The sequence below is a fragment of the Podarcis raffonei genome, chromosome 1, assembly GCF_027172205.1.
Source record: "Podarcis raffonei isolate rPodRaf1 chromosome 1, rPodRaf1.pri, whole genome shotgun sequence".
NCBI classification, from domain to species: Eukaryota; Metazoa; Chordata; class Lepidosauria; order Squamata; family Lacertidae; genus Podarcis; species Podarcis raffonei.
In genome coordinates this window covers 84,810,457-84,822,829 of record NC_070602.1, presented here as the reverse complement: position 1 = coordinate 84,822,829, position 12,373 = coordinate 84,810,457, and the positions used below count along the sequence as shown (strand labels likewise).

General features: G+C 49.0%; 1 protein-coding gene across 3 annotated transcripts in view; it reads left to right on the top strand.

The window, feature by feature from the left end:
- Positions 1–578: 578 nt before the first annotated feature.
- SPEG (striated muscle enriched protein kinase) overlaps positions 579–12,373 on the top strand; it is a 102,771-nt gene continuing 90,976 nt past the window's right edge. For 2 of the 3 annotated variants that reach the window (XM_053400974.1, XM_053400965.1), the window contains exon 1: positions 579–1,485. In XM_053400974.1, coding sequence (XP_053256949.1) covers positions 1,062–1,485 — 424 coding nt within the window. In that variant the 5' untranslated portion in view covers positions 579–1,061. Of the gene's footprint in view, positions 1,486–3,840; positions 3,962–12,373 lie in introns of those variants that run through there. The other variant, XM_053401011.1, reaches the window with a different exon arrangement.

The window sequence follows — 12,373 nt, the reverse complement described above, 5'->3', positions numbered from 1 at the left end:
AAAGCGCTACTGAGGGCTGCCAGCCACGACGGCTATGTTGTGCCTCCACTAGTTTCCAAATGCTAGTTGCTGGAGACCACAATGGAGGAGAGAGTGCTCCTGCGCTCGGATCCTGCTTGCACTTTCACCACAAGCATCTGGTCAGCCACTGTGAGAACAGGAAGTTGGACCAGGTGGGTCATTGGTCTGATCCAGCTGGGCTCTGCTTCTGTTCTTAAATCAGGACAAACGCTCAAGGAGCAGGCTGGGCCTGGAATCTCCCATTGTCTCCCCAGCCAGTCTTCCAGGTGTCCCCAGCATGGTTTGCGTTGGGACAGGTAAGGGAGGGCTGGGCCTGAGAAGCCCCCAAGGCCTTAATATGGAAAGCCCCATCCTCCCATGTCTATCTTTGCGAGGAAAGCTAAGCCGCCCCAGTCATGCGCTCTGCTCTTCTCAGCTTGGGTCAAGGAATGTGACACATCAGATGGCAGCTGCTATTTGGGAGGAGGAGGAGCAGGGGGAGACGGGGGGGTGCATGTTAGAAACTGCATAGGGGCTGGGGACTCATTGGTCCTGGGCTCCACAGAAAGGAAAAAATAGGGGGATCCTTTTGGATAGGGGAGGCACCAAGTTTGCTAAGAGGTAGGGAAAGTTTTAGGAGTTGTGGGTTGGGGAGAAGTGAGTGCTGGTGAGCAAACTCAGGAGGGCCGTCTCAGCCTGCACCAACCAGCCCAGCTCTCTTGAAGTGCTGGGATGGGCTGGCCGCAACCTGAGAGCATCCTAAAAATAACCCCCTGCCCGGCAGAGGAATGACCTTCTGGGACTTTGTCCGGCTGGGTGGGCAGGCACCTGGGGCTGCAGCGTCCATGCCCCCTGGCAGGTACCCAGCAGCCGGGGGTGGGAGGTCACACGCGCGCAGAGGGTGAACATCAAGCAAGGGGGACGGCTGCTTGGGGAGCGCTGCCAGGGCCCAAGTGGCCGGTGGGATTCCCAGCCTGCTAGAAGAGGGGCTTTTGTTATGGACTAGATCTGCAAGCCCAGGCAGTACTTGACGTGACAGGGTGTGCAGGCCCCACCGAGCCATGCAGAGATCTCAGGGGCAGAGCAACCTCCATCCGGCTGGGGGGACAGGACGGGGCTCAGGGAGAGCCCCCCCAAGCCCTGCCATCCCTCCCAAAAGAGCCAAAGTTGCGACGACTGAGCAGGGAAGCCCTGCTGCTGCTGCGCCGGTCTTCCTGCAGGAGCTGACGGACACAACGGTCAGCATCGGCCACAGCATCCTGCTGAAGGTTGTGGTGGCAGGCAGCCCCCAGCCGCACCTGAGCTGGTACAAGGAGAAAGTGCCCATCGCATCCACCAAGGAGCAGGACGGCCAAGAGGAGGAGTATGGCAGCCTCCGGATCTGCAGCTGCAAAGCAGCCGACGCCGGGGTCTACAAATGCATGGCCAAGAATGAACATGGCGAAGCGGTCAGCAGCGCCACCGTGACTGTCGCAGATATGGAAGGTATGGGCAAAGTGAGAGGTGGTGGTGGCGGTGGGCAAAGGTGCTCTGCCTGGTCTCTGTACCGGCATCAAGAAGGTTTGTGAAAGGCTCCATGATTGCTGCTCTTCTCAGAGATGGGTGGCTGCAGGTCTTCAGACCTGTTGAGGGTTGAACCACAGCTAGGGCTTCTCCCTCTTTCCAGCACAGCCCTAGAAGTGGTGAAATTATGCCTCAGACCATTCACAGAGTGAGTCAACACAGCAGTTTCCAAGGAATGCCTCTGGGATTAGTAGTGCAAGGGGTCCACTCTGGTTGTTGGCTCTTGGGCAGGCTTGAGCCCCTGCACCTCTTTAGAAGTGTATCAGAGGCATGGAACAGCCCTCTGCCGCAGGTAGAGGCATTGCAGGAAGAATGGGGGCTTCCTGCAGGCCGTGTTGAAGACTTGTCACCCCGTAAGCATCTGGGCCTTTTTCCTTGGATAGAACTGGGCAAAGCAGTGCTGTAGCAGCAGCAGCTATTAGATAGATAGATAGATAGATAGATAGATAGATAGATAGATAGATAGATGATAGATAGATGATAGATAGATAGATAGATAGATGATAGATAGATAGATGGATGATAGATAGATAGATAGATAGATAGATAGATAGATAGATAGACAGACAGATATTAGGACTAAATTGGAAGCAGGAGCCCCAGAATCTGTGCACTCCCCATACTTTTTGTCATTGCTGGGGTGCAAATTAAACATAAGGAAGTGAGTGTCTCTGAGCACATACAGAGCGGCAATCCCTATTTACAGAAGGGCCGTAGCTCAGTGGAATTGCACTTGCTTTGCATGCATAAGGTATCTCCATGTAGGAAAGCCCAGCCTGAAATCCCGGAGAGCTGCTGCCAATCAGTGTAGACTATACTGAGCAAGAAAGACCACTGGCCTGACTTGTTATAAGGCAGCTCCATGTCGTTCCTAATAACCACAGCTTTCTCTTACATGTCTGCGATAAGGCTTCCCAGCAGCTCTGAATCTGGCTGCTGGTGGAATTTTGATGTTGAAATTAGGTAGCAGACCCCTGGAGGACCTATTAGGGTGCTTTGAAACCTTGCAGGAGAATTCAGCTTGTGGCGCAGATAGTATCAAAGGCTGTGTTTTTAACTGCAACGCAAACCTGGCAAAGATAAGGGGCTCTAGACAGGCACATCCTTCCTACCCACTACGTGAGCACAGCAATCCGTAGCATCTGAAAGCTGAGTCCTTTCAGGAAATTAAAAATGCCTCACACTCTGCCGGCACCCTGCCACGTAGGTTGCTTCTGGCACCATCTTCTGAATCATCCTTCCCTCCCAGCATCCTCCATAAACTTAATATGATCTGTGGTTCTGCAGTGGTGCTGGGTGCGTAATAGAAGCTGAAGCTTACCAACCGAAGATTCCTTCATCGCGGCTTGCGTCAGAGATAGGGGAAGGTGGCGGTTTGGGTTAAAGTGGGCCCACTGGGAAGGTGGTGGCAGTACATAGGCCAGGACTGGCGTGTGCAGAAGCGATACATCCTGTTTTTGCATCGCAGTTCTGTGATCTCTGCTCAGATTTAGGGTTAAAGTTGGGGTTCCTGGGTTAGAAAACACAGAGAAAACACCCTTTTCCCTTTAACAGTATTAAGAGAGGCGTCGAAGGGAAAACACTGCTAGGTGTGGTTTGTTTTTCTGAATCGGCGTCAAGGACAGGAGAGGCAGAGAACAACTCTTTCAGGCTTGGCAACTCTACTGTTGATGTGTTAGGGAGGCTCCTGCCATCTTTGCAGCCTTGGGGTCCCCACATTCCTGAAAAATCCCATATTTGTGTTACAAACGCATTTGGCGCCATCTCTGGGTTGTGTATTCTGAGCATCGTCCAAACCACCAGAGAATCACATGGCAGCTGTTCCTCTTGGGGAATTGATGGCACTGGCACCCATTTTGTCAGGGAGGTGAAGGTCATAACCTGGATGGATACAAATACATCTGGACCAGGGGGAAAACAACCCTGGCCCTAATATGCCCCAAAAGTTTCATGGGGAATGTGTGGACGGGAGCCTTGTAAATTTACCCCCCCCTCCCCCCGTCCCTTGCCCTGTTCCACATTCAGTGTCTGCAGAGAAAACAAATAGGTTCAAATCCTCAACCTTTGTATAATTTAGACAGTCTGGGGAGGCCTACCTTCTTCCTGGGCCTCCTTTGTTAGACACAGGGCCAGAATGAGCATCTGGAACACTTAGGTAAATGCCAAGCTAAAAAGGCCATGGTGACTATGCTGACTATGCTGAGGCAGATGCCCCTTCCCTGAGTCTGGGAAGCCACCGGCCATGTTAAACTGCCCAAAATGCACCAGTCCACTCCAAGGCATTCTGGGAAATTCAATATGGCAAGGGATTCCTCAGAGCCAGGTAAGATGCAGCTTAAGAAGCCGACTGACCAGGGGTGGGGATGATGGCACTCAACTTCGCAGCTGGCCTGGATAGGTGAGTAGCAAATGTTTGTAACAAGGCCTAACGGTTTCGGTTCCAGAGATACTGGTAACAGAGAAGAAGCATAGAGGAGTTCAGTCTTACCTGGTTGAGGTAGCCATTTTTCTTATGCTGAAGGGTTCCCCACTCACCACCATATACTATGATGTGAGGCTAACCGAGCATAATGTTGCTTTCCTCCATGTAAGAGGGAAGGATCGCATGGATTAGGCCTCGGGGTGGAGGGCCCATCTTTAATGTTACCTTATGTGCTTGGTGATGGAGGGTATGAAACCTTTTCCTCCATCACAGGGAGACAACTCCTGCTACTCCTCTGGCTCCCACCCATTATGTTCATTTGTTTGTGAACTTGAATGCAGTGTGCAAGGAACAAATGAATGGTTCTTATGGGGAAGAACCTACAGCAGGGAAGGGGAACCTGTCGTCCTCCAGACACTGTGACTATAATTCCCATCAGTCCTAGCCAGTACAGCCAATGCCCAGGGTTAATGGGAATTGTAAGCTAACAGCCTCTTGGAGACACTGCAGACCCCAGGGCTGGTGAGATTCTGCCCACCCACCATCCACATCTCTGCATACAATTTGGCATATAGGTGTTTGTTGTTGTTTGCATATGTGTGTCATGGGCCTGTGCCCTGAGTCTTTTAAATACCGCCCAGCAATGCCCCTGCTTTCAATGTTGCTTAGCAATTATCCCATTCAGGTATTCTCTATGTGTAGAGAACCTACACACAGAGGAAGAGAGCAACAGGACTGCACTGCTGGCCTCAGCCCCAACATATTGCGTGGCTCTGGCCATGCCCTCTGGATACTCGTCCATGGGCTGTCTGCATGGGGAAAGTTCCACACCGTAAGAAACCCTGCGCAACCAGGGTCTCTGATCATGTGGGAGCCTATGTGTCAACAGCTGTTTACACATAGACTTTCCCTAGGCAGGTGTCTGGACTTCCAAGACACATAGAAGGTGCCACATGGATGCTGGGCGTGAGGCCAGCAATGTCGTCATTCTCTGACCTCCATGTATATGTTCCTGCATGCAGGCTTCCTATAGGCATCTGGTTGGCTACTGTGAGCCTTTGGCCTGATCCGGCAGGGCTCTACTTAAGCACGCACAATGTCTGAGGGGGGACAATAAAAAGCAAAAGTGTTGTTGTTGCTGTTAGTATGTGGGTCAATTCAATTCCCACCTCATGCACAATCCTCCCAGGACTGGCCCTGGACATCTTGCCAATTGCAAGTTGCATGAGGTGGAGTGCATGAGGTGGAGGCGGTGCTGCCACTCAGCAGGACCAAGGTGGGGTGGGGTGGGGTGGGGTGGATTGATGGTGGTGGCAGGCATAAGTGTGCACATACCTGGACCCACAGCTGTCAACTTGGGACATGCCTACCCCTACTGCTGCCCTGCCACATCCTGGTCCCAGCAAGCAGCATAGAATCGTAGAATCATAGAATTGGAAGGGTCATCTTGTTCAATCCCCTGCAATGCAGGAAGATTTTGCCCAACATGGGGTTCAAACCCACAACCCTGAGCTTCTCATGTTCTACCAGTTGAGCTATTCCAGTGGCCCATTCCATTTCATTACCAAAGCCAATGAGACTGGCAGCTTGATCTTACTTCAGTACTCAAAGCACCCTCCCCTGCACCGCAGGGCATCAGGCAGGCAGTGGTGGCTGCTGTCTATTGGGACTGGTAAGGTGTAATGCAGGAGGCCAGCAGTAGGTGGAGCTAGAGCCAATGACAGGCAGAACCAGTTAATTCTGTTTTGGACTGCTGATTTCTACAAGGGGCAACCATAAGACCAAGGAAGAGGATGGCGATAACCAGACCCCTGGACTGGTTGCAAGTAAACGCAGGCGAGTGCGAGCTCGATAAGGGCAGGCTGAGGTTGGGGGCAGTTGCCCATTTGACCTAATCATGGACCGGCTTCCACTGGCACCAGGCTAGCTTTTGGGTGCAGGGCAGGACGCAAGGTACACACAGCTCTAATACCTAACCTCTGCTGCCTGCCCTCAGCATCCACTGCTTGGGTAAACCACCCCACTTTCCCACATCTAATCCTCAAAGTTAGAAGTTGCCCTTTCCTGCCTATTTTCCTTAAGAACAATTATTGTTCAGTGCAGAAGTAGTAATGTAGAACTAGGTGGTGTGGTGCAATGGGTCCGTGCATCTGGCTATTAACCAGGAAGCTGGCAGTTCAAGCCCACCCAGGGATGGCTGTGGGCTGGATTCCAGCATTGCAGGGGGCTGGACCAAATAATGACCCTGAGAATCCCTTCCATGATTCTATGATACTAATCCAGGGCTTCTACTAAGAGTATCCCACGGTATGAGGTAGGGGTCTGGTTGATACTGATAAAACAAGAGTCTTCTGGGGGTGGGGGGAATCCTACTGCTGATGTCAATTAGACCACCTTTAACCAAAATGTACGAGTTACCTTTCTGGATCAGAACCTTTTTCGTTCCTAACCATGACCAGCCAGATGCTATGGATTGTAATAGTCTGAGGAAGAAGAGGATGGACATCTCATTTTGTTTATGCCACCAACCCCACCCCATTTTCAATCCAGAGGCAGGGCCCAAGCATGAGGAGGAAAGAAGCACTTTATTGGGGATCAGAGATCCAGGGGACCCCAGCCCAGGAAGCTGAAGCTAAATTGTAGATAACGCTTGGCAATGTTTGTGCAAGCTTATTTTCCTGTAGCTGTGCACCTACTGTCCAGATCTTTTGGGGTTTTTACTGGAGCCAATCAAAAGCAGTGCTTGAGCAAAACAAGTAATATTCTGAACAGCAAGTCATGGCCCCATCCCTTCTTTAGAACCGAGTGTCTGCTTGTGCAGTTAAACTAGGAATTCTCATTTGCGAGACAGAGAGATCTGTGCCCTGTGTGAAATGCGCTCCCAGGGACTCCCAGTCCCAGAATTTCTTGTTTATCAGCAGAAGGAAGGTGCAGCAGAGAGGAAAGACCAACAGCTATCATGATCAGGGACTACATTGGTCACATTCGCACCGTACAGTTTAGGGACACTAATAATTCCACATTTGAAGTGATATAATTAACCTTCTTCATCATGATTTGGGCTGGGTGGGAATGAGTTTTCATCTAATCTGCCTGCTTGAAAACCTCCCACAAAATACTGACAGTCTGGAGGCAGCCCCTGTTTTCCCAAAACACAATGCCTCCCCCCCAATGCAATTGTTCTGCAGTACAGTGGGGTAGAAGAAGAAAATTATCTGATGGCCACCATGTGCTCTTTACCCGGAATGCCACAGAATGACAAAACACTTGGGGCATCGCGATTTGGGGAAATTGCTATGGTGGCTGCCATTGTAGGTGCAGAAACAAAGGTACTCTTGGGCCTCGGCTGGCATCATTTGCTGTGATGTGGTGTCTCCAGGTGGAGAGAGATGATGGCTTAGGGAGACATAGGAAGCTGCCTTCGACCAAGGCAGGCTATTTGTCCACCCAGCCTGTCTATGTCTGATAATGACTCAGGGTCTCAGATGGAGGCCCTTCCACCACTACCTACCCCCTGATCCTTTCCAATGGCGATGACAGGGCCTGGACCTAGGACCTTCTGCATGCAAACCAGGTGTCCTGCCATGGAGCTGTGAGGCCTCCTCTTGATTCAAGCCACATAAACAAGATCACTGCCTGCCCTGAAATTCAAGCCATGGCCTGCTTGGCTCCAGCTGACACTCCTCACCACATTGCTACGCCACCTCTATTCAATGTGGCCAATACCTTATTGGAGTTTTCAGCCAAAGTCCCTCTCTGGAGCCTGGTTTTAATTTTTATTTTAAGCCAGCCCTTTGTGTCCTTGCTATGTGCACCCTTCTCCTTCTGCCCCTTCCCTTTGGCAGCCGTCAACAGTGCTCTCATTCCACTGCCCTTCGCTCTCCTCCTCCTCCTGCAGCCTTTCCGCACTAACTCTTCATTTGCCAAGGACTCACCTGGTCCTTTTCATCTCTCTCTCTCTCTCTCTCTTTCTGACTTGGTGCCCAGCCTTTTTGTATCCATGCTGCAGTGCCATCCTTGGGGACAAACCTTGCAAGAACACCTAGTCCTGTGCTCTGCTCTGCCTTGCCAACCTTCACAGGTGCTGACTTCAGGGCTGATTAGCTTAACAAGGGCGGCAGGGAGGGGTTGGCATGCTGGCATGACTGTCCCCTTCATAATTATGGGATTGAGGGCCCACTTCCAGTGCCCCTATACATGGGACAAGACTGCACCATGGCTCTGCAGGAGCAGAGAAGAAAACTTAGCAGTGAGCAACATTGCTGGTGAGGCTCAGAGTTTCTGTGCCAGGTGATGATTGATCTCCTGGTACCTTTGCCATTGTCCTACGTAGTTATATTGGGTGGGTGGAGATCCCGCATCTGAGATAGTTACTCTTTTAAGGAGGGTGACATAAGGACCTGATTTTTTCAGGTGTCAGCACTGGGACAGCATTTTTTGGGAGCACAGCATCATAAGCAAGTCATTTGCCTGCCTCAAGAGGCTCTACGGAAAGAAGAGGTTTGAAACTGGACAGCTGCCAGGCTGTGGACCACAGCCAGCACAATAAACTGTGCAGGTATTTGCCTGGAAGCAAAGGATCAAAACCACAATGCTTTAACAAACCCATATGCACGTTTGCAAATCCATACATATCTATGCACTTGTATTTTCTGGCTAGCCATCTTTATTTGTTCAAATGTACATTTGAAAACAGGGACAGAAGGGCAGAAAAGGGGCCTTAGGTTGCATAAGAACAGGTGCCAAGTTCTCATTTGGAAAAAAGTGCCTCTGCCTTTCAGTGTTCTGAGGCACCAAAACAGGATGCAGCTGCAGGGCCTTCTGCCCTTTCCCCTCCGCAATCCACATTACCTATACCCTGCTCTTCCCTTTCTTGATGTGAGGTAGAATTAGGGTTGAAGCAAATGTGGAAGATCTGTGTGACTAGGTTTCTCAAGCTTTCCCTTTAAAGCAAATGTGTATGTACAGGGGTATGTACACATGCACACATGCATAGTCTGACTGGAGCAGTTTTAATGCTCCCCTTCCCACTGTTTCCCTAGCCTAATGACTCCTCAAAACCCGTAATTGACTCTACAGGGTGGGGGAGGCACACAACCAACCAGGGATTGCTGTAGCAGCAGATTTTCCCCATTGGCCGGGGTTGGACCTTTGATGTCCCTGCCAACTCCATGATTCCATCATACAGGTACTTGCCTTGTTTCCTTCTGTAGCAAGGGAGGGGGGTGAGGTACATATGGGAAATAAGACCAGGGAAGAGCTTAAAGATCCCCACCACTGCGCTGATTGAAAACAGTCCCCCACCTAGCTGTTTTAAAGAGGGTGTGTGTGGAGTGGGAGATCCAATTTCAGATCCTTCTCGCCACAGGTGAGAAGATGATCAGTAGGGGAATCCTGTGAGAGGTACCATGGTTGGCACCTGTCTCAAGCATCTTAAGGCAAGTTTTCTGGTCAAATGGAAACTGGTTTGAAGAAAAGTGCTTTGAGCTAGAGGATTCATAGGGTTTGTGGCTAAGGTCTTGTAAGTGCAGCTTCACAAACTAGCAGTCGGAGTACAATGGAGGCAGAGTAATATTAACATGCTCTCAGAAAGGAGGAGAAGGAGCTGGCCAAGACATTCGCTGAAAAGATGAGACAAGGGGCTCACCCACACATTTGTTTGACCCGTATTTTGACTGTATTGTGTATTAATCACTTCTCCCAGCTCGGAGCACGTTTCTCATTGTTCTGAAGCTATGCGTTGTGAAAATCCAATCTTGCCCGCTGAAGTGGATCTTATCAGATGCATAGAAAATCTGAAGATTTTGCTTAACTGAGCTTCAGTTCAGCAGCTAAGGTAGGATTTTAACAAGGAACAGCTGTGGAAGAATGAGAAAAGCTTTTATACCTGGGAGAATTGATCAGTACACAAGATGGTCAATATATGAGTCAAGTGATAGTGTGAATAAGTCAGATCCTAACGGGTGGAGAGATAAGAGTACCATATAGTGAATGTGAGGCTAGTATGGCTAAGGAGCGAAGTCTATAAGGTGCAAGAAGTCTGCACTCTGCTAAGGAATGGAAAGATTATTTAAAGACCAAAAGGGGAGTGACCAATGTCTAATCCACAATGGGTGGAGCAAGACTAAGTGCCAGTAAAACTACCTGGGCAGCCTATTTATGTTGTCCCCCTCCAGGAATGTGGTGAGTCCTCAGATCCTCGGCTTTGAGTTCTCCACACCTGCTTGTTCTGAGGCTTTGACATGAATCACTCACCCACTGTCTCTGCAACAAGAGAGCTGCTAATTGTGAGGAGAAAGTTGAGATTTGCAGGTTTCTGAAAAGGTAGGTCTATTCCATGGTAGGCATGGTGTGCTTTTCTGAGCAGAGACCCCCTCAATTGCTTGGGGGCAATTAACATCAGAATAATGAAAACAATGGAATAATCCAGTCTAATTAGTGTTTCGGTCAAAAGTTAGGTGCTGATACAGATCATGTTGAAAGTGTTGTAGGCGCCAGCACAAAATGACTGCCAGAAGCAGGGGGGCGGGGGAGTGGCAGCCTTCACAGAAAAGCATTGAGTTTAATCCAGTGCAGGTCATGCCTTCTCTAGGGCAAACTGAGACAGTGGGCCTCTAATGTAGAATGACCATGTGAAAAAGAGAAGAGGACAGTGGCACTCTTTAACATTTAACTTGTCAATCAAGCTACACCTGTTGAAGATCCCTATGCCTATTTAAGGTGTAGGAGCCCCACCCTCTTTTGCATCTGGCCACTCTGGCATCATGTGATGTTGGAAAATCCAGTGCTTGCTTTTAAATCCCAGTCTCCTGCTTCCTGATTTGCCCTTATGGATAAACCAACAAGTGTGATTTACAGGGCAATTCTATATATGCGTGTTCTCAGAAGTAAGTCCTTTTGAGTTCAGTGGTGCTTACTCTTGGTTGGGAAGGTATAGGATTGCAAAATATCTGTAATCGACCAATTTGAGCTCTGCTTTGTGGGTAATAGCACCAGCCATACCATCCATTAAGTTACATTCAGTGGACATTTAAAGCACATGACTATTATTATTAATTTATTGTTTAGGCACCTTCTAAACAACTGTCTCAAGGTGAAATACACTGAAGATAATTAACAACACAAAGGAAATACATTTAAAGCAAAACTAAAACTTCCTCCAAAGAATCCTGGGAACTGTAGTTTCGCCCTCAAGGAGCTACAATTCCGCACACCCTTAACAAACTACAGTTCCCAGGATTCTTTGGGGGAAAGCTTTGTTCTTTAAACATGTATTGAATGTGCTTTAAATGTGTGGTGTTCACCCTGTTCCCTTGCTGACAAATAACCCCCACCAAACTGTCACTAGAGAATTAAAAGAGAAAATTGGAGGGGTACGAGGTGACAAACTTTCCTTTTCCATCAGAAGGGCCTATCTAATAGTAAAGGGACCCCTGACCATTAGGTCCAGTCGTGAGTGACTGTGGGGTTGTGGCGCTCATCTCGCTTTATTGGCCGAGGGAGCCGGCATACAGCTTCCAGATCATGTGGCCAGCATGACTAAGCCGCTTCTGGCGAACCAGAGCAGCGCACAGAAACACTGTTTACCTTCCTGCACTTTGGCATGCTTTTGAACTGCTAGGTTGGCAGAACAGTAGATCTCAGTAAATGTGTACCCCAATGGGTGTGTGTTTGTGCCTGACCAGGATGTAGGGATCGGGTGGGGGAAGAACATGTGTTTATGTGTGGATATCCTGGCATATGTGCACTGTAATTTTGTGCAAGAGTGAGCAAGTTGTGTGCGCATGTGTTGAAGAAAGGATTAGGTATAATGAAAAAGAGGTGGTGGGTTTGTTGCCGTTTCTGTTACCAAATTTGTGTGTGTGAAGATTTCCAAATGTAACATCCTCTGCCCTTAGAGGCCATGTTTCCTAATCCTAAATGTGTATGGGCTTGTTTAATTATTTAATATATGAAAGATGCCATATATGTTATTTCACATCCCATTGCAGACTGTATTCCAGTGTTGACCCATGCTGGCAGTCTCTACATTCTTCTCGGTTAATTTTTTTTTATTTTTAATTTTAGTACCCAGGACTAGCTGCCTAGACAGGAGATTAGGGTTAGCTCTTCTTTGATCTGCTTTTCCATTCTACAAACACAGATAGGCTTCCCACACGCCTTAGATTATCATTGATCCTCTCTGCACCTGCTGTGCTTGATCACTTTTCTTTGTTTCATATGGTTCGTACTGTTGAATGCCAACTCAACCTCTGAGCAGTAAGAGACTCCAGGAGTTCCACCACTTATCCAGTGTTCAGTTTCCATGGAATGAAGGTCAACTGTGGTGTTTTTAGGCTATATGGTTTTATTTGCACGTAAGTGCAACCTGAGCATAAGATGGAGGAG